The sequence below is a fragment of the Choloepus didactylus genome, chromosome 2 (genome assembly GCF_015220235.1).
Source record: "Choloepus didactylus isolate mChoDid1 chromosome 2, mChoDid1.pri, whole genome shotgun sequence".
In the NCBI taxonomy this organism is placed as follows: Eukaryota; Metazoa; Chordata; class Mammalia; order Pilosa; family Megalonychidae; genus Choloepus; species Choloepus didactylus.
The window spans coordinates 179948074-179971634 of NC_051308.1; the positions used below are offsets into that span (position 1 = coordinate 179948074).

The window sequence follows — 23561 nt, forward strand, 5'->3', positions numbered from 1 at the left end:
TAAAAGATATTCTTTCACGTCTGCTGCACAACCATAAATGGGTCATTTCTCAAACATTCCACAACAATATTGGAAGGATATATCAAATTTTCCAAGAGCTCTCTTATTTTGACAACTTTTATATCAAAAGTTCTCAAGGAAGAATGTTTTAAATACCGTGATAAATGTAATAATTCTTGTCTAATTCTCTTCTTCACCTCACTTCAGTTGTTTTGAATGCCTCTGCTCCTCTACACAGCCTCATAAATTTAAAACCTTGGATTATGGCTACTCAGATTACAAAGACCTCCAGAATGGATGGTGCTGATGGTAGCATAACATTGCAAACATAATCAACAGCACCAAAATATACATCTGAATGTGGTTAAAAGGAGAAATGTTAGGTTGTATATATGGTAACAGAAAAAAAAAATTAAAAGAAAAAAATCCTTGGGACTGCACTACATGAACAGTGAACCCTAAATTAAACCGTGGAATATAGTTAATAGTACAAACATAAAGATGTGCTTTCATCAACTGTAACAAATGTTCCAACCAATGCAATGTGTTGATAATAGGTAGTATATGGGAATCCTATATTTTATGCATGATTGTTCTATAAGCCCACAACTTCTCTAATAAAGACAAAAAAAAATCCAGATGTTTTCATAAGTACTCTGGAAGAAAGTCATACAAAGTAGTACATCACTAAGAATAACTTTACTAAATTTCACTCAGACTGACCTATAGAATTCATCTATTTTCAGTGACTGACAGACTCATCATATTAATAGTCTGCTGAAAATACTTCCACTGCTGAAGAAACATGCTATAAGTAGTTTAAAATAAAATCAAACTGTGAAACTTTCTGAGGCTGATTCTCTTCTCAATTCCACTGTAAACTGGAACAATATTTTTTCAAAATCTAGTGTGATCAGAAAATGGTAAAATACAATGGTAACCCTGAATCAATATGCATCTAAATCTGCTAATAAATGAAGACATGCAACACATTTGACAATTTGACATACCCACAGAATCAGGAATAACACATGTTGGTGGAGAGTCGAGTGAACCTAAAGAGTGATTGATCCTAATCCACATCGTATAGCCAGATAATAGAAAGATTGGCTGAAATATGCATTCATAAAAGCCATCATTCTTCAAATGGCAATCTTTGGGTTCAGATACTGGATGAATAGATGGACTATCAGAACAGTAAAGGCTGCTCCTTAAAAGATATGAAAATATTCAATTAGAATACAGCATTAATAAAATAGGATTATTTGAGAATTCTGCCTTTGTGTTTAATGAGAGACATGTTTGCTCCATCTAAAATTTGGATGTTCTTATTAGAACAGAATTTTTAAATTCCCAGCTATATCACAATGTTATGTCTTTCCATAAAAACAGACAGTAAATAACCTTTATGAAATATTTCATTGGACACTAAGTGGGAGAAAATGAGCTAAAAAACATTGCTCTAACATGGAGATAATGATCCATTAGAGATAAAAACCTACACTACTTTGAAAGTATAGGTTATATATAAGTGATAGCATTGATCAAAAGTAGTAATGGGGAATTCCTAAGACCGGGTGGAGGGAAGGCCAATTCCTTACACTTTAAATAGAGGATTAAATTCCACCACAAATTCTAATTGACAGGCAGTAAATGATACTGATTCTGAACTGACAGTGTCCTAACATTTTCTAGTTCAATTAAAAGAACACCAATTCTATAGTGTTGACCATATGAACCATATAGTTAAGTACATTACTCATTTTCTTAGAGAAGAACATTTAGAAAATGTTTTTTATAAGTGAGCCCCACCAACACTGCACCCCACAATATACAAAGCATGTCTTCTCTTCTTTGAAATAGCCCCTCTGCCACTATTTGCTCTTAATATGGTATTTAAATGATTAAAGTAGTAGTTAATGTTTCTATAAGTATGGGAGGGAGGAAGTTAGAAGGAGATGAAAAAATCTATATTCTTCTCTCATTTTTCCAGTTTTTTCTAACAGCTTTTTTCATAGTTCTTCAAAAATTACAATCATTGATCTGTGTGTGCCTATGTGTGTGAATGAGTGTTGGTGGGTAGAGAAAAGTAAGGATGAAAATGATAAGCCCACTAATAGTCCATCTGGAATCCAAAGGTTAGCACCACCATCATCATGACAGCAACAGACATTTATTGAATATTTGCTATGAGACATTATATCATTAATCATAATTAAATGAATTATGTCACTTAATCCTCACAGAAACCCTGTAAGTCCTATTTCTCTCTCCATTTTATAGATAAGAAAACAGAGGCTTAGAAAGGCTAAGAAACTCACCCTACTATGTGCAGCTAGATTCACTGTTCTTCTATAAGATAAATGAGGCGCAGAGCTAATGTAATAGCCTTCCACATACCTCTTTAATGTGAAAATGCCAAGGAAAGAAAGTAAAGACAGACATAAAAGTAAAAATGGCATACCATGGACAGTTTATTGATTTAAAAGTACTTATGACAGGGAGGATGAAGGCAGTGATTATTCCCATTTGAGAAATGTAGAAATTGCTGTATTTTTTCCCAACACTACATAAGGATGGATTAGTGGCTTTAGGAATAGAATTCAGTCACATTATTTGGAGGAGGGGATTATCTTTCAACTAGAAAATTTAGATTTTAAGAATAAATGAATGCAAGTTACACAAACTGTAAGTCTCTAATACAAATACAAATTGGGGCATAGTGTTTAAGAGCACTACACGTGCCTGATATTTGAAAAATAACAATGTATCTCTCTTCTCATCAAGGATGATATTACTTTAGATAACAATATTTGTAGAGATAAGGAGAATGCTATAGAAAGACAATGCCCTTCAATTACTTTTAAAACAGGGAAAAGTAAACATAAACAAGCCCAAATTACTCCTTATTAGAATATATTACTTCTTGTTAAATATAAGTGTTTCTTTCTTAAATAATCTCATCTAGCTCTAAAAAACCATTCACATTATCTCGAACAATCTTTCCATCTCTAACATTTTTCCAAAATTTTAATCTTAGACCTAATGATATCATGCTTTTGTAATCTTCTATATTCTTCTATAATCAAATCTGTAATCAGATTAAAATGTATATAAACTAGTTTTTCTTGAATTTCATTCAAGAGTTAAAATGCAATTGTTGAATATTATTAGAAAAATAATCTGAGGTAAAAAACAAATTATTATTATACATATATATAACCTCAAGTATGAACCTTTTTCAAGAATCACGAATTCATTTAACCTCTCAAAAATTTACCAATTTAGTATATCCTCTCTTCCTCTTTCAGGAAAAATTTCTATAATACTACTGTTATGGTAATATTTCCAGAGAAAACTTTTATCTCAACTTATCCCCAGAAAAATAAAAACAGCATAAATATTACATACCTATGATATCTCAACTGCAAAGTACTTCCCACAAGTGATTGGATTGGATTGGTTGACCATCTGCAAGTCATTTTAGTTAAGTACCCATCAGTTTCACATGATATATCGATATTGACATCTATTTAAAACATATTAAAATATTAATATAAAGCAAAAACACCAAAAATTTTTTTTTGAATGAAAAGACATTTCCTTACATCTTAAATGGGACTCTAACATAAGGTCCATAATAAAAATTTATCTTGTGCAACAAATGAACAAAACCTCAGTATTCTTACCAATCACATACAACTCAGCATAGCGATGGTGGCACTCATGTTCGTTGCAGCAGTACACCGCATTATATGCGAACTTCCCTCGAGGTTTGGTTGCATTCAGGTTGGGAAGAATAACTTTGCTAACATGGTCACTCATAACATTATACTGGCTTTGAGGAATTTTCTCAGCTAAATTCATCCACCAAACAATCTTTTTTGAGGAAACAATTGTGTTTTCATTTTTATAAATGCAGTGAAAAGAAACATTAGAACCAACACTTGTCAGAATTTTAGGTGGAAAGTATATGACATCTGTAATGAGGGAAGAAAGGCAAGAGATCAGATGACGATAGAGAACATCATTTAAGCAATTTCTACTATATAAAAAGATTCACAACACATTCCAGGATTACATTGCCAAAAATAAAATGTGTGTACAAAGACTGAATAACTCCATAATTGCCTGTTCATTTAGAGTCCCTAGCACTCCTATTCTCAAGTGATTTGAGCCTCCACGAATGTCTTCAACATCTCCTAAATAAGAGGCTTATTCTTCATAAAATGAGTAATTTTAATGAGTAACTGTCACTTGCTAACTGATAGGTAAAAAATTATTTAAAAGGCAATGTAGTTAGTAGGAAATGTAAAATGAATGGTGCACCAAATTGCAAAGCAGGAAAATCTGTAAAATACTGGTCTGAAATATTTTGATTTATTTGATGTCAATATCCTTGGTTGAGGACAAAAGGAACCAACATTTTTCTAAAATATGACATTTTTATTGCCCATACCATAATCTATACTATTTATTCAGTACCCCATTGTTGCAAATTTAGTTTGCCTATTATTTTCAATAAAAATAGGCAAATAGGCAGATTTTTCAGTAAGAAGAAATTATTTCTACCATAGTGTATTACAAAAATATCAGCATATTTCAAGATTGTACAATTTAAGTTAACTAATTTTCTGCTGATAGAATATGAATATGTTTTTACAACTGTCATCTGGATTAGCTCCACACACGCACAAAACTTCATTGGTTTTTATTGTTTTCATTTTCTCTATTTTGTGACGGTATGCTAAACTCCAATGTCTTTACAGTTAAAATTTTTCCAAGACACCTGTGCTTTTTATTTCTGTTGTCAAACAGAAGCAGGAAAAATGCATAGTAGCATGAAATCACTAGACAGAAGCCAATGCATTAGATTTATGGGCATCATTGAATATAATCATAGTACAGGATGGCTCTTAAGGCTCATTTGTACATTACTTACTGCAGACAATTACCTAGCACAAACCTGAATGACTGTTGACCTATCTTCAATATGCTCCGCACCTCATTACTGAACTGCCTCAAAAAGTCTCACAATAATTCTTATTTTTGAAAAATGATAGTAGAAATCAGCTTTCATGAATTAAGTAGAAGCTTTTGATTTTAAAGATTAAAAAAAAACACAAAGCATTATCTCAAAATCAAACGCATATAGTAAGGTAATTGAGAAATATATTAAGGTTATGGCTTTGCGGTATGATTTAAAAATATTACTTAAAAATTGCAAAAGCAAATAAATAAAAACCTGACTATTTTAAAAATTTATATTGAACAAACATTGAAATTGATGAAATGAGGTATGTTGAATACTTAACTTGCAAAATAAGAAAAAATATGCTTTATTCTCATGAGTAACTTTGCAACACGTAATTTGTAAAATAAGAAAACAATAGTAATTTCCTTGTCATGACCAAGCAGAAATACAGTCAGAATCTATATTAAAGAACTTTATTAAAAGAGGAAATTTATTGATAAATATTGGTGAATTATTTAAAAGGCTATAAATCATTAATCAAAACAGTTTAAAGTTATTTAAAACGCTGTTTTTTTTTTATTCTAGCTCAAAAAAATAGACTTATTATTCTTTAAGATGTAACTATTTTTCTTTAAGGGGAAAATGTTCTCTCTAACCCATTATAAGAGCTTCCAAGCGTGAAATGTAGAAATTGCCTAATATTTGTTTTTCCTCTTCTTTTCAGAACAAAAATGCAGTTAGTAAAAGTATTACAAGAATTTGGCACTTCTAAAGTTGTTTTCAGTATGTACATAACCTAATTGCAATATTCTTGTACTTTGTAAGTTCAGGCAAAGGCCCTAGCTTTTCTCTAAAAATCCAAGACCTTCCAACAGCTAAAGAGAAAGAACCCAGTCAATTCATTTTAGAGAATCCGTAAGAATTCCTTGATTAGGAATAGTCAATGTTTCATTAACTGTGTACTTGGTAGATTGAGTTTAATGCATTAATGAGTAAAGCATATTAGCTATAATATTTTGTTTGCCCTGGCTGCAATCCATCAGGCAATCTCTATTCAGCAAAGTGTTTGGCAATGTTAAAGCAGGTGTGATAATTCACTCTGTAAATCAATTCCTCAATCTTACAAAGGTTTCTCTTTGAGGTATGCCATTATAGCACTTGGTGGTGAAAAATGGGACTAGAATCTGATAACATAAAATATCTACACTTAAGAAAGAAGGACCCAAATCAGTTTGGAGAAACACAGCTTGCTGTTACACACCATTCACACGCCTTGAGTGTGACACACCTTGAGTGTAGTATGTACTGGGAAGTGTAGAAATTGCTGCAAAGGTAATTCAGCAATCCTAAACCTAAAAAACCTAAACTCTAAAACCTCATTTATCAGGTATTATCAAGGAAATGAGGAATTCCAAAAAATGTTCTCCATAATGAAACCTTACTGCTTCCTTGCTTTGAGAATCACAATTTTTAGTGCCACCAGAAATCTTGTATAGTTATACACTATGCACTTATCTGCCTTGTTAGTGGTTGAAAACATGGACTTTGCAATTAGACTGCCAGCTCTGCTACTTGCTAATTGTGTGAACTTTTACAAGTCAGTTAACCTCTGTTTCTTAATTTTCTTATCTATAAAATCGGAATAATGGAAGCGCTCTCATAGGTACTGAAAGGATACAATGACAATAGATGTAAAACACTTAGAACAGAGCCTGAAACACAGGAAGTATTTTATAAATGTCACTTATTATACTAATAATAATTATTATTACTATTATTTCACAGGGAATTTTGAATCTAATTATACACTGTAGTTGTGATTCAGGATCATCATTACAGAGATGAAACTGTAATAGAGAAATGTGCTTAGGAACTCTGGGAGTGTGTAAGAGCCTTGGTCTCTACTCTTAGTGTCCCTAGTCTGCTTTCTACTTAGTCAGTTTCTGTCTTCCCCTTTACAGTCAACTGTACCACTCAATAGCATTAAAGCTATGCAAATTTGTTAAATCAATAAGCTTAACTTCACACGCAATGTTAAATCAACCAATTCTTTCCTTTGTGACAACTAATTTGCTCACTGTTTAGATACATTGTTCACTCATTTTCAGAATTTTCTGTTTGGGATGTCTATATTGCCTGGAAGAACGTCAGAGTGGTGAACAAGTAAAAGGTTTACTGTGAATGGTAATGTTGTTGGATATTGTACAAGCAATTAAACTGGCAAAGTTTCTTCTCTACAAAACACATATTTATTATCTTCATATGCACAAAACATTAAATATTTGCATATGGAAGGACATACATATGTGTACATATTCTTTATAGTAACATCTATTTATAAATTTAATTACATTATATGTGAAAGCACAAAATATGATCCAATATATTAAGAAACCAAATCTCACATATGGTATAAACTTGAATTAGGAAAGTAAGAGAAGTATAAGAGATTTTTGTATAAAGTAAAACAAAACTAAAAATAACAAATATATCTATCCAAAGACCTAAACGTCTAAGTTCAACAATCTAAAACAAACTACTAGGTGAAATGTAACAAAAATAACAATTATGTTATATTGGATTAAAACTTCTCATCTTAATCCAACTGAGAACATATTATTGCAAAGATCATTATTCTAGAAAGATCTTAACATACAACTCTTAAATCCTAGCAAACTGAAAAACCATGTTGATTCTTTTAGAACTTTCTTCTTCATAAAGAGTACATTTTTAAGTCTCATTAAGAAGAAAACATTAGAGAACAAAGCCATTTTATTGTGGAAGAAAAAGAAACATTTCACCAAAAGGTGAAAAAAGGAGGCAGGCCACAGGTCACTCAGTGGGCGTAGAGACTATGCCTTCAAATTTCCTTTGTAAAACTCCCCTCCTTCCCAACCCCACCTTACACCTTCCCACTGCACAAAATCCTTCAAACAGGACATTGTTTGAAATTTGATGTTTGTTAATTTATCCCCCACTGCTTGGCTAGTCATTAAGACCTATTAATCAATGATACCCAATTGAAGATAGATGATTCAGGCTTCCTTAGAAACAGAAAAATTCAAAACTAAATTTTCAGTATCATATTATACACATTGTAGATACTCAATAATTACTTGAGAAATGGAGATGATAAATTAATGTCTTCTAAATCTGTTCACACACAATTAATTGTTCCTGCTACTTAGCATTTCTCACAATTTTACATGTGCTAAACAAGTTATGTATCATGTCAAACTCTCACCCTCATTAGCCATTGTTATTTTGAATATTGAGATTATGGATTCATAAGATCTGATAATAGCTAATATTTACTGAGTGTTTACTAAGGGCTAGGCACTGTGGTAAGAATTTTGTGTGCATTATTTCATTTTGTCCTTAAAACAACATCCCCATTATACATATGAAGAAATTGAGGCATAGAGGGTTGAATTTTAGTGGGAGCAGTACTAAAAATTCTGTCAGACTCTAAAGTCATTTGCTTTTTGACTAACCAATGCTTTTTAAATAGGAATTGATAAATAAACTTGTTTAATTAATTATATTAAATATTTTCTTAGTGTTTTACTATTTCATGATACTTGCTATCTCCATAATGGCTCTTTGGCTGGTTGCCTCATCTGTCTTCTTAATGAGGAGGTGTGAAAAAACTGTGGTCATTTTGATTTTGATTTAAAAAATAACTTTAAAAATATGAAAATTGAAGTTGAAAATTCTCAAATGCAAACATCTGAAGTGAAAATAATTTATATTATGTAAAATATAACATAAAAATTTAATATTTGAAATATATGTCAAAAAATACATTTGGTTTCCAAATGTAAAGTAAGGAAATACCAATACAAGTAGTATCCTAGCTTTGTTAATTTGTAACTTTTATTTTAATTTTTCATCTTTTTGGACTAAAACAATAATTAAACAATATTCTACTCTGGAAGCACATAAACATAAGAGCTCTTACACAATTATTTTCAACAAGCATTCAAAATTTAAGCTAAAAGTTAATACTGTTCCTTTTTATTTACTGCTACAAAATTTAAGATGCTCATAAAATGCTAAAGGCAAATTCAGTTAATACATTTCTTTCTCAACAGAAGCTACTATACTAAAAATCATAAAACCTACCTTGTGTGGTAAAGATATAAGGGGAGCTCCAGTCACTCCAGATCCCTGGGCCATCCAGTCTCTTGCCCCGTACCTGAACCTCATATGAAGACCCAGGAAGCACACTGTCTACTAGCAGGGACGTAGATAAGACAATTTCAGCAACCTATTAAATATTATTTTAAAACATCAGAGCATCAGGTCAATGTGAAATCTTTACCAAAATTGACCAGAAGCAAGTCTTAACAAATTTAAAGAATTAAAATCTTATATTCCACTGGTCACTCTACAAGGCCAACACTGACCTCCATCTATTATTACAACCCACAATCACCTACCAGCATTTCCAAGTCCTCTTAGTCTATTCAACTCTCCCAATGCATCCTGACGCAACTAAAACAGTTCCTGGCACCTAGGCAGTGCTTTATAAAATACTTAATGAGTGAAAAAAAGGATTTGACACACTTTACAGCAAAAGTGCATTCACGGTTTCTAAGATGGCGGCTAGGTGAGACAGGGCAAAAAAACATCTCCATGAAAAATACTAGATAAAAGCCAGAAAATGACCCAGAACACCAGTTCCAACAATGCACCAGCTGGATAAGGTCTGCTAAATCCACAGGGACCGTACACTTGGTGAAACTGGGAGTCTGTATTTGGAAACAAGTGAGTGAGCCTGCTGAATGTCTGGCTGCTATGCTGCAGTGTGGGGAAACCATGGGTTGGTATTTGGAGGTGAACTAGTTCTTTTTTACAAAAAAAACCCAAAAGTGGCTGTAGATACGGCAGCAAGAACCACACAGTGAAGCGTGGCAGGAATGGGCTGTGCGAATGCCTCAATATCTGGCGTGGAAGATAGCCTTTTGTACACTCGCTGCTAATTGTCTCGGAGCAAGGAGGGCAGAGGTGAGCCAAAAGGGGGAAAAGAACCATGCCCCTTGTAGCCATCTTCACAGCGGGCTAGGAACGCTCCTGCCTGGTGCAGGTGCCACAGCTCAGAAATGCACCAAGGGACCCAGTGTGACAGAAAGTGTTTCCAGCAACATGAGCACATGCCACAATATCAGCCATGGACAATAGCCTTTAGTGCACCCACAGCTAATTGTACCGGAGCTGGGAAGGCGGAGCTGTGAAAAAAGGGGGAAATTAACACACCCCATTCAGCCATCCTTACAGCAGGCTGGGAATGCCCCTGCACGGCCCGGCAGCCCAGAACTTCCCTTGAGGGACGGAGCACACTTGTGACATAGCACAGCCATCCCTCAGCAGAGGCCCTAAGAAGGCACGGCTGGGAAGAGGGACCCACTCAGAAATCCCAGGGACCATATACCAATACCAAGGTCTTGTGGGTCAGTGGCAGAGACAGTCTGTGGCGAGACTGAACTGAAGGTTTAGACTCTTGGAACAGCCTTACATCTCCAGGAGCACCTGGGAGGTCTGATTATTAAAGCTGCCCTGCCTCCCTAACCACTCAGACACATGCCCCACATTCATGGCGGACAGCACCAACAACACCCAAACTTGGTGCACCAATTGAACCCCACAAGAATCACACCCCCACACACCACAAAGACAAAGTTGGGGAGGACTGACTTAAGGGGAATAGGTGACTCGCAGATGCCATCCGCTGGTTAGTTAGAGAAAGTGTACACCACCAAGCAGTAGATCTGAAAAATTTGAGATTGATGTTTCAATAATCTTCATATCCTAAAAGAACCCTATCAAGTAAAGCAAATGCCAAGAGGCCAAAAACAACAGAAAATTTTAAAGCATATGATGAAACCAGACAATATGGATAACCCAAACCCAAAAACCCAAATCCAAAGATCAGAGGAGACAGTACTTGGAGCAATTAATCAAAGAACTAAAGACAAACAATGAGAGCATGGCACAGGATATAAAGGACATGAAGAAGACCCAGAAGAGCATAAAGAAGAAATTGCAAGAGTAAAAAAAAAAAAATAGATGATCCTGTGGAAATAAAAGAAACTGTTGACCAAATTAAAAAGAGTCTGGATACTCATAGTACAAGATTAGAGGAAGCTGAACAACAACTCAGCAACCTCGAGAAACACAGAACAGAAAATGAAAGAACAAAAGAAAGAATGGAGAAAAAAATTGAAAAAATCAAAACGGATCTCAGGGATATGACAGATAAAATAAAACATCCAAATTTAAGACTCATTGGTGTCCCAGAAGGGGAAGAGAAGGGTAAAGGTCTAGAAAGAGTATTCAAAGAAATTGTTGGGGAAGACTTCCCAAACCTTCTACACAATATAAATACACAAAGCATAAATGCCCAGCGAACTCCAAATAGAATAAATCCAAATAAACCCACTCCAAGACATATTCTGATCACACTGTCAAATACTGAAGAGAAGGAGCAAGTTTTGAAAGCAGCAAGAGACAAGCAAATCAGCACATACAAATGAAACAACATAAGACTAAGTAGTGACTACTTAGTGGCTACTATGGAGGTAAGAAGGCAGTGGCATGACATATTCAAAATTCTGAGAGAGAAAAATTTCCAACCAAGAATACTTTATCCAGCAAAGCTCTCCTTCAAATTTGAGGGAGAGCTTAAATTTTTCACAGACAAACAAATGCTAAGAGAGTTTGCTAATAAAAGACCTGCCCTACTTCAGATACCAAAGAGAGCCCTACTGATGGAGAAACAAAGAAAAGAGAGAGAGAGAGAGAGAAATTTAACAGATATATATAGAACATTACATCCCAAATCACCAGAATACACATTCTTCTCTAGTGATCACGGAACTTTCTCCAGAATAGACCATATGCTGGGACATAAAACAAGAATCAATAAATTTTTTAAAAAATTGAATTTATTCAAAGCACATTCTCTGACCACAATGGAATACAAATAGAAGTCAATAACCATCAGAGACTTAGAAAATCCACAAACACCTGGAGGTTAAAAATGAGGGGGAGATGAAAACATTCACAGATAATCAAAAGCTGAGGGACTTCATCACCAGTAGATCAGTCCTATAAGCAATGCTTAAAGGGAATTGTGCAGGCTGAAAGGAATGGACACCAAACAATTGACTGAAACCACATGAAGAAATAAGGATTTCCAGTAAAGATCACGTTAAATAAAAATACCAGTACTACTGTATTTTTGATTTGTAACTCCACTATTTACTTCCTACAGGATCTAAAAGACATAAGGTATAATGATAAATCAGTGGTTTTGAACTCAATATAAAATATGTAATTTTTGACAAGAACTACATAATGGTGGGGGAATAGAGGAGTATAAGAACATAGTTTACATGTCCTACTGAAGTTAAGTTGGTATCAAAGAAAACAAGATTGTTATAGATTAAAGGTGTTAAATTTAAGCTCCACAGTAAACACAAAGAAATTATCAGAGAATATGATCATAGAGATGAAAAGTAGAGTATGGGTTACGAGAAGTGGTGGAAGGGGCATTGGGGAGTTAATAAGAAATGAGTGTAGGGTTTCTGTTTGGGTTGAGGGGAAATTTCTAGTAATGGATGGTGGGAAGGTGATAGCATTGCAACATTGTGAATGTGATTAATCCCACTAATGGAATGCTAGGGAGGGGTTGGAATGGGAAGATTTATGCTGTATGTATGTTTCCACAATTGAAAAAAAAAAAGACAGTCTAAATAGATAATGACAATTAAATGCCAAGGATGATCCTGGATGGGATCTGGGGATGGAAGAAAGGAGGCTCAAAGGGACACAGCTGGGACATAAGAAAAAAATTAAATATAGAATGTAAGCTTTGTATCAATGTTGAATTTTTTTAACTTCTTAGCTGCGCTTAACATGATTGCATAAATGAATGTTCTTGTTCATGGGAAATGTATATGTGAATTATATTGTTTGTTCAAGGATGTGTGCAGCTTGCTCTCATAGGTTCAGAAGACAGCAATAGATGATGGATGATAGATAGGGAGGGAGGGAAAGAAAGAAATGGTAGAGTGACAGGATGTTAAAGTTGGTGGATCAGGGTATCGGGGGAGAGGGTTGGGGTATGCTGAAGTTCTGTGCATGGGATTTGTATTGTTTTTGCAACTGTTCCTGTAAGTTTGAATTTATTTCAAAATAAAATTAAAATTTTAAAAAAGTGCATTCACTGCATGTGTACAAATATATTGAGCAATAAAAATGAAGGTTGACATGTAAAATCAGAAATAAGTGAAGGCTATATGTGAAAAATTATAACTATGGGAGTCAAGTTTTTTGTAAGTAGATTCACTGTAGCCATGTAGCCATATATATGTGTGTGTGCGTGTGTGTGTATCTGTGTAAAGAGATAGGGTGACAGATATAGATAGAAGATTAGGTAGATGACTAGATAGATGAAGGAAGGAAGGAAGGAGGGAAGGAAGGAAGAAAGGAAGGGTGGAAGGAAAGGTGGAAGGAAGGAAGGAAGGTCGGTCAAATATACACAAACATTTTTTGGAAGAGGAACTTTTTTGTGGCACTATATTCTGGGAGAAATTTACTGTGATCTTCAATATATAAAATATATGAATCCTGATATAAAAGGTATTGAGCCACATGAAACAATTGTTCTAAAAGTGTTTCACAAAACATTCATGTGGTCATTTCCTATGCTGCTCTTCAATGAAAGCCAGTGGCATAATACTAAATTATAACTTATTCTGCTGTAGAAGGAACAAGCACATTTGATATGAAGAGGGCAATTTTTATCGGACATAAAGGGGTCTTGCCTGTACTTTAGATGCTTTTAAATTTTTCATTAGACTTACTAAATTATACTCACTTCTCTTACTTTTGTTGTAGAATTCTCTGAATATTTCACTTGATATTGAAGTTGAAATGGTACCAACGTTGGGCTGGACCAAGAAATCTTTAAATCACCACCGTCTGTGATTTCCATGTGCAAACCTAATGGTGGATCCAGCTTCACTTAAGAAAAAGAAAAGAATACTTTTAAGTCAAGCAATTTTCATGATAATCATGTCTGAGTAAAATAATGTTACAACGAATTTTCAGTATAACCTCTCCTTTCAGCTACCCTAAAGGTGACCTTATTCAAGGGTTAGTTACAGAACCTAAACCAAACTATCATACTGGATCTACTCTCATCATAGCAACCCATGCATCTTTATTTCATTCCTCTGAATGGTAAAAACTATAAATCAGTAAAAGAGAGTATTTTGATGAATGTGAATTCATGCTATAAAAATTAACTTTATTTAACCCAGCATTTTCCAAACTTATTTGAAGCCTGCCCCGGGCCCACCCTACTTGTTTTAGTGGGTAAGAAGGAAAAGGTGTTTTGCAGAACACTATTTGGAAAATGCAGACAACTATCCAAAATTCAGCAAATCTATTAATTTTGAATTACAACAATCCAGAAACACCTACTCAACACATGGCATGAATGTTTCCCATGCAATACATGTATCACTGGCAGACCCTGGCATGTCACTAGAAATGGGGATGGTATTTCTTCACCTAATGGGGAATTTAACTTGGTAAATGATTTCTAAGTTCAAATGCATATGTGTGTTTTTATGTATGTATATGTATTTGTGTATATAAGTTTGTGGCTATATATGTATATTTATAGTTTTAAACATACAGCAAAACTTTTAAACTATTTATAGTCACAATTCAAATATCATACTTACTATAAAGGATTGATTGAATCAATTATGGTTCATCCCTATAATGGAAATCCATACAACCATTAAATATGATGTTGCAGAAGAATATTGAAGATGTTTAATATTAATAAGTTTTTTACAAATTTATTAAACAGTGTTCATACTTGGATTTCTGGTTTGTTAAACTAACAAATAAATAGGATCAGTATAAATATGTATTAAAAATAGGAAGAATGCCAAAATGATAGAAAATAGATGATGCATTTTTTTCTTTGTGCTTTTCTATATTTGTAAGGTTTTTTTTTACAATTAACAGAAACTATTCATGTATATAGAAATCATTACTCTGAAACATTTGCTGATTTGGATTTTATTTTCAAGAAATAATATGGTATATAAATTTTTTTTTACATTCTGTATTTTCAGGAATTTAGACATAGTTTTCCCACTTTCCATTTAGTCAAAACTAATGAGGTTTTACTTTATGTGACATATTACAAATATTAGTGACTTAAAAGTAGTGACACCTAATTTTAAAGTTTACTTTAGTAAATTTTAGTGTTTACTAAAATCTGGAAACAACACAGTCAAATTTACTGTGTTCCCATGAACAAAACCAAGATGAAATGAAGACACCAAAAGAAATGAATAAAATTACAGAATATTGTTCATTTCCTATCTATATAAAAATATGCTTTAATATTACTAAAGGGAATTTTCCCTTAATCTCCAATGTACCCAATCCTAAGTATACCATCATCTATCTGCTTCTTTTCAGATCAATATTCCTCAGAAGAGCTGTCATTACTCTCTACATTTTGCATTCCATTTCCTACTCAAATACTTTGAACAGGTCTTCTTCCCTGTCAGTCCACTGCAACTGCTCTTATCTAGGTTACTACCCTTTGCCACACCCAATGTAAATTATTTGATTCATTTTACTCCATCTCTCAGAAGCATTCCATACAGCTACTCACACTCTTCTTGAAATACTTTTTTACTTGGCTTCCAGAACACCACACTCTTCTTAAACCTCCTTTCTCACCGATCACCGCTCAGTCTCTCTCTGCCTAAATGGGTGATCTGAACAATCCCTTAAACATCTATATACTCATGACTTACAACAATATATTTCTTCTGAACTCTGGACTCATAATACAGCTGCATACTCTACATCTTTTGAGTTTCTAACAGGAATCTCAAATTCATTGTGTCCAAAGCAGAACTCTTGATTTCTACATACACACTTCATCTTCTCAGTTTCCCCATCTCAGTATCACCATTCACCCAGCTGGTCAGGTCCAAATCTAGGTGTTATCCTTGGTTACTCTGTCTTTCCCACCCCATATCCAATCCACTAGAAAATCCAGTACAGCACCATCACACAAACAGATCCCAAATCTAATCATTTCTTTATTTCTTCACTGCTACAGCCCTAAGCCAACAGGACTATTCCAAAAGCCTCCTATCTGGCTCTCTTTTTCTTCTCTTGCAATTGTCTGTTCTCCCCCCTTTCCAATTAATTTCATTCTCCACAGTGTAAAGTAAATTTTAGACATACACACACACACTCGGTCATATAACTCTCCTAGTTCAAAAGCTTCCATTGCAATTAGAATAAAAGCTGAACTGATCTGGACTCTCTCTCTCTGACCTCATCTCCTAATATTTTCACACTTCATTCACTCCAAACACAAGGGCCATCTTTTTGGTTCCTAAAACTACCAAGCTACCTCCATCTCAGAGATCTTGTGAGTGATATTCTTTTCCCTGGAGCATCTTTTGCTCTGGGTTTTTGAATGACTGTTCCTTCTTCATTCAGCTCAAATGCTGCCTTCTGAAAAAGGTCTTCTTTGACCTCCATAACTGAAGTAGTAGCCCCCATTCTGACAGTCTCCATCACACCACTGTGTTATTTCTTTCATGTCACTACAGTTCTCAATATTACCATCTAGGCCCAAACAAAAGGAAAGTTGTTCCCCAAAATTATCACTCAAGAAGGACAACATTCCTTTTCAAGTTCTTATAAAGTATATCATAGCACTTTCTCTCATTACTTTGTTTTGAAAAACAATTCAGTTCAATACAGGCTCTAAATACTTCTAAAATCACCTGATAAAATTGGTTTTAAAAAGAGAAGACAATGATATTTAATATAGATTTTGCCATTTTTTTCCTGTGGTATAATTTAATGATTGAATGGCTTGGATATTCTCGTAATTATGTTGTGGAGATCACAAATACATCCCTAGAGGACAAGTTATTTGAAAGTTCTAATATTAAAATGTGATATACACAGATACAGAAAGTGCTATATCTGCAGTAATCAGAATAAAGTGAAGGTGAAGTAGTGTGGAAAATTGTGTCAGATATCTGAAAAAGTGACTCTAGTGATGTCAAAACCAATAATGTAAAGATGTAGATAAAATGTTTGAATATGATTGTCTCAGGAAATGTAAGTAGAAAATAGTAACACTGCTAAATCAATATCCTATCATTTAATGTAACGTGTATACAACTGAATTATAAATTAAATACTTTACATTAACATTTTCCAGTATTATATACATTGTATACAAATTTTATACACATTGTAGTTACACATTCAAGCTTATCAAAAGAAGTTTCGGGGATCTTTGCACTACAAAAATGTGGGCATTGCCTATTGGGTTTTCCTTATAATCAGGTTTTATAATAAATCACTTGTTGTTTACCTCTTTATTGTTTGTCTCTGCCCACTATTGGTTGTACCTGCTCTATACGGCAGGAACCTTGGCTCATTCACCACTGTTTTACAGCTCCTAATATAGCACCTGGCACATATGAGTCTCCAAGAAATATTTATTGAAGGAATAAAAATGAGGTTAAAAAAAAAGGCTTTCAGTTATCAGAAGCAGTTATCTGAAATGTGAAAAAGTTATATACAAACAATACATATTGACTGGACAGACCCAGGATTTAAAGAATTGAAACTGTCTACAAAAAATAATTAAAGTTACAATTGTAGAAATATCTACACTATTTTTAAATCATTTTGAAAGCTGCTAATAATACTCCCTAGTACTAGATTTACCATCATTACAGAATTGGCCAAAGTGAGGTAAACTAGTGAAAACTTTTGCAAACAATTTGTAACCTGTTTGTATGGCTTATTTGTAGATCTATTATCTTTTTTTGTACAACTTACCAACATTTATGGGTTGAACTGACATTAGAGGTGACTGAAAAATTACTCTTCCAGATGTAATTTCCAAGTACATAAGAAGAGTGTAGTTGAGTTTGGCTGTGGGCACAGGCATATGACATTCACAACATTCGTGAACAGTGCAATTGCACTGAGCAATCTGAAAACTGCCTTTCTCGGGGATCAGTGATGAATATTCTAAGTCTTCAGACCTATATTTAAAAATAAAAGCAAAAAAGTTAATGTAGATGTTAAAATACTGGACAGGTTTAAAAGAAGGATGCTAAATCCAAATTGTGGTAAGGTATTCTGGAAATCAAGCTTAAGGGGCACCCAGAAAAAAATATATATTACATATAGAGACATAAAGATAAGGATTAAAACATGTTAATTGCCAGAAATTATATAAGCAAGAAGAAAGTGAAGCAACACTAAAGCAATAGAAGGAAACAAAAACTGCAAACATTAAATCCTATACCCAGCAAAAATATCTTTCAAAGTGAAGATGAAATAAAGATTTTATTCAAATATACCAAAAATGAAAGAATTCATCACCATCAGGCTTGTACTATAAAAGATATTAAAGGAAGTCCTTCAGCCAAAAACAAAATGATAGCAGATGAAAATCTGGTTATCAAAGAAATGAAGAGCACCATAAATGGTAACTAAGAGGGTAAAAATCTATTGACTACTTAAAGTAAAAATAATAGCCATGTACTATGGGATTTATAACATGCAAACAAGAAAAATGTCTGACAATAGCACAAAGCTTGGGAGGAGAGAAATATAAGTATACAGTTGTAATGTGCTTATACTCTACCTGAAGTGGTATAATCACCTAGAGATAGACTATGACAAGTTAAAGATGTATACTATAAATCCTAAAGCAACTACTAAAACAATAAAACAAGTAATACCTAATGAGCCAGCAAAGGAGATTAAATGAAGTAATAAAAATTACACAATCCAAAAAAGAGATGAAAAGAGGAAAGGGAGAACAAAGAACAAATGGGGTGAGGAAAAAAGTTTTAAAAATAATAGACTTAAACCTAAATATATTATTAATCACATTTAGTGCAAATGGTCTAAATACCACGTTTCAAAAGCAGACATTATAAGATTAGATAAAAAAGCAAGACTCAATTATAAATTGCCTACAATAAACCAATTCAAGTATAAAAACACAAATAAGTTCAAAGTAAATGAATGGAAAAAGATATATTACTATGAGATTAGTCAAAAGACAGTTTATTAGCAAAGTAGACCTCAGAGCAAAGAATATTGTTAGGGATAAATAAGGTTATTTCATAAAGACAAAGAGGTAAATTCAAGAGGACATAACACTTCAGAACATTCATGTCCCTGATAACAGAGCTTATTTTCTAATCTCACGGGACCCTTAAGTATTTTAAGCCTTAGTGTAAATAAGAGTGGGGGTAGTGAGGGAGGTAACTATCTCATATGCCTCTATCTTGCTCAAGCTACCCCATTCTGTGCGTATACATCTGCTGCCTTAGATCCATAACATTTTATGCTTTTAAAAGAACTTGGGGATAGTATATAGTATGACTATTTAGGCACAATTCTTGCAGTTCTTTGAAATAAAAACTGTAACTGATAAATATAGTAATGAAAAATTCAGTGTGGAGAAAGTGTTGCTTTAGAAAGTGTGCTAATTAGCATATGCATGAGCATTCAGATAAAGCTTCAGCATTAAAAAAAATGGTCTTGCCACACACACCCCACCACATGTAAATGTTTTGAATTATGATAGATTTTCATGTTTCCTAAGACATTATTTCTGTTTCTTTAAGAAAATCAATAAATTAACAACATTTACAGAATTTTTAATGTGTGCAAAGCAGTCTACTGGGCACTGTATAAAAGGATATTATTGACTCACAGGGCAAGATGGTGGCATAGAGAGGAGTGGAAGCTAAGTAGTCCCCCGGAACAACTACAAAAAACCAGAAACAACTAGTAAATAATCCAGAATAACTGCGGGGGGACAAACGAGACCATCCATTCATCATACACCAACCTGAATTGGGAGGAATGCCCGAGAACACAGCATAAAATCTGTAAGTAAAACCTGCGGAACCAGTTCGGGAGACCCCCTCCCCCATAGCCCGAGCTGCAAAGCCTCATGGTGCCAGAGAGAAGCTCTCTCCCAGCAAGCGAATACAGCTCAGCTGAGCTCCAACTGGGGTTTTAAGTAGCGAGTGTGAACTGCTCACTACAGGTACGCAGCCCCAAAAAACAGACAGAGGCTTTGGGTGACGACTGACCTGGGAGAGCCGGAGGGTTGCCTTGGACTGGGTCTGAAGGGGACTATCTGTTTCTTCTTTGGCTCAGTGGAGAAAGCCCCAGTCATTTTCAGTTTCCAGGGCTGTGACTCTGGGAAGGGTGGAGACACCACAAGCAGAGAGCGAGACCATTGAAATGCTAATGATCTCCACCTGAGGGATCTGTCTTCTCTAGGAGGAAAGGGGTGGGGCCCTTTCCATTCAGAACCAGACCCCAGAGCCTGGGGGAACACGGCCATACCTCCTCACACCAGTCAAGAATTATAGGCTAATAGGCATCACCTGCTGGGCAGAAAAGCACAGTGACCCTAGGCATCAAAGGGTGGAGCAATTTTCTAAGACACACCTGCAGGGAAACCAGATACTGAATATTTCTTCCCTCTGGGACCTGAGCCTGTTCTGGTCTGGGAAAACCTGATTTGGATAACCAAGGAAACCATGCCTAGACAACAGAAAATTACAACCTACACTAAGAAAAACAAAGTTATGGCCCAGTCAAAGGAACAAACGTACACTTCAACTGAGATACAGGAATTTAAACAACTAATGCTAAATCAATTCAAAAAGTTTAGAGAAGATATTGCAAAAGAGATAGAGGCTGTAAAGGAAGCACTGGACATGTATACGGCAGAAATCAAAAGTTCAAAAAGCCTACTAGTAGAATCTATGGAAATGAAAGGCACAACACAAGAGATGAAAGACACAATGGAAACATACAACAGCAGATCTCAAGAGGCAGAAGAAAACACTCAGGAACTGGAGAACAAAACACCTGAAAGCCTACACGCAAAGAAGCAGATGCAGAAAAGAATGAAAAAATATGAGCAACGTCTCCGGGAACTCAAGGATGAAACAAAGTACAATAATGTACGTATCATTGGTGTCCCAGAAGGAGAAGAGAAGGGAAAGGGGGCAGAAGCAATAATAGAGGAAATAATCAATGAAAATTTCCCATCTCTTATGAAAGACATACAATTACAGATCCAAGAAGCGCAGCGTACTCCAAACAGAAGAGATATGAATAGGCCTACACCAAGACACTTAATAATCAGATTATCAAATGTCAAAGACAAAGAGAGAATCCTGAAAGCAGCAAGAGAAAAGCAATCCATTACATATAAAGGAAGCTTAATAAGACTATGTGCGGATCTCTCAGCAGAAACCATGGAGGCAAGAAGGAAGTGGTGTGATATATTTAAGATACTGAAAGAGAAAAACCGCCAACCAATAATCCTGTATCCAGCAAAGCTGTCCTTCAAATATGAGGGAGAGCTCAAAATATTTCCTGACAAACAGACAATGAGAGACTTTGTGAACAAGACACCTGCCCTATAGGAAATACTAAAGGGAGCACTACAGGGTGATAGAAGACAGGAGTGTGTGGTTTGGAACACAATTATGGGAGATGGTAGCTCAACAATGTAAGTACACTGAACAAAGGTAACTATGAATACAGTTGAGAGAGAAAGATGGGGAGCATGTGAGACACCACAAGAAAGGAGGAAAGATAACGACTGGGACTGTGTAACTTGGTGAAATCTAGAGTATTCAACAATTGTGATAAAGTGTACAAATATGTTCTTTTACGAGGGAGAACAAGCAAATGTCAACCTTGCAAGGTGTTAAAAATGGGGAGGCATTGGGGGAGGGATGCAATCAGCATAAACTAGAGACTGTAACTAATAGAATCATTGTATTATGCTTCCTTTAATGTAACAAAGGTGATATACCGAGGTGAATGCAGATAAGAGGGGGGGATAGGGGAGGCATGTTAGACACTTGACATTGGTGGTATTGTCTGATTCTTTATTCTACTTTGATTTAAGGTTATTTTTCCTTTTGCTGCTTCCTAGCTGTCATTTTTTTTGTTTCCTCTTTCTTTTGCCTCTCTACCTTCTTTGACTCTCCCTCCTGCCTTGTGGAAGAAATGTAGATGCTCTTGCTTAGTATGAGCAGAATGTTCAATTAGGATGAACTTAAATGTTTGGAAATGAACAGGTGTGTTGGCAGCAAGATGTGAGAATAACTAACAGCACCGAATGGTGTGTGAATGAGGTGGAAAGGGGAAGCTCAGAGTCATATATGTCACCAGAAGGAAAGTTGGAGGTCAAAAGATGGGAATGTATAAAACTGAATCCTATGGTGGGCAATGTCCATGATCAACTGTACAAATACTAGAAATCACTTCCATGAACCAGAACAAATGTATGACAATACAATTAGAAGTTAATAATAGAGGGGCATATAGGGAAGAACTATATACCTATTACAAACTATATACTACAGTTAGTAGTATTTCAACATTTTTTCATAAACAGTAACAGACGTACTATATCAATACTAGGAGTCAACAATTGAGGGGGGTTGGTTAGGGATAGGGGAGGTTTAGAGTTTCCTTTTCTTTTTTTCTTTTTTCATCTTTCACTTTATTTCTTGTCTGGAGTAATGAAAAGTTTCTAAAAATTGAACAAAAATTAAGTGTGATGGATGCACAGCTGTATGATGGTACCCAGGGGCAAGTGATTGTACACTTTGGATCTTTGGATAATTGTATGGTATCTGAACAATCTCAATAAAAATGAAAAAAAAAAAAAAGGATATTATTACTACAAAAGAACACCAAATTAAGACAGAGATTTAAAGTCGATCCTTCTTTTCACTCAAGAGTCATAAGATCATAGACAAATAAGTAAGTCTTTGTAAGCCTCAATTTCCTTAATTGGTAAAATGGAGAAAATTCCTGCACCATTTATCTTTACAAGTTTGTTGTGAAGATCAAAGACAAATAATCATATACAAGTATTTCCAAAAACTTTAAAGGGCTTTACACCCATAAGATATTGTTTTGAATTGGAGAGGGAATGATTTAGCACTTTCAATTTTACCTAAATCTTGACATAAAGTCAATAAAATGAGATTTTTAAAAATATCGAGCCAGGCTTTTCATGTATTTTCTTCAAATATTAAAATTAAAGCTTTTTACTGTAAGGGTATGATCTAACTAAATAAATTGTGGTACTTTATGACAGAAACATGCTTGTAGGGCATTATGCTATGACTCAAGAACTCTCAAATTTTAAAGCAAAAATTAAACACAAAACAAGCCATAGATTTCCACTAATAGTTCAACAGTATAGGAAATTCTAGTGTTACTTTTCTAATTTTAAATAAAAAGAAAATTTATAATCACATTATCTTACTTTAGATGGACTTGACAATGCCATCCTTCTCTAAATACAGAGGATATTTATGGAAGGGGGCTGACTACAAATTAGATTAACTCCATGTTTTCACATTACATCACTGCTGTGTTGTCTATGTAATAAATTCCATTTTTACTTAATACACATAAATAAAATTAT

The 23561-nt window shown here is 34.5% G+C and overlaps 1 protein-coding gene across 1 annotated transcript in view; it reads right to left on the reverse strand.

Annotated features, from left to right (window-relative positions):
- Window positions 1-23561, reverse strand: part of LEPR (leptin receptor) — a 66590-nt gene that overhangs the window by 18099 nt on the left and 24930 nt on the right. Inside the window, exons 4-9 of the mRNA XM_037816490.1 lie at window positions 17897-18105; window positions 13860-14005; window positions 9101-9245; window positions 3690-3980; window positions 3412-3529; window positions 1011-1210 (exon numbers count right to left, since the gene is read on the reverse strand). Of these exons, the coding sequence (XP_037672418.1) occupies window positions 1011-1210; window positions 3412-3529; window positions 3690-3980; window positions 9101-9245; window positions 13860-14005; window positions 17897-18105 (1109 nt within the window). The remainder of the gene's footprint in view (window positions 1-1010; window positions 1211-3411; window positions 3530-3689; window positions 3981-9100; window positions 9246-13859; window positions 14006-17896; window positions 18106-23561) is intronic.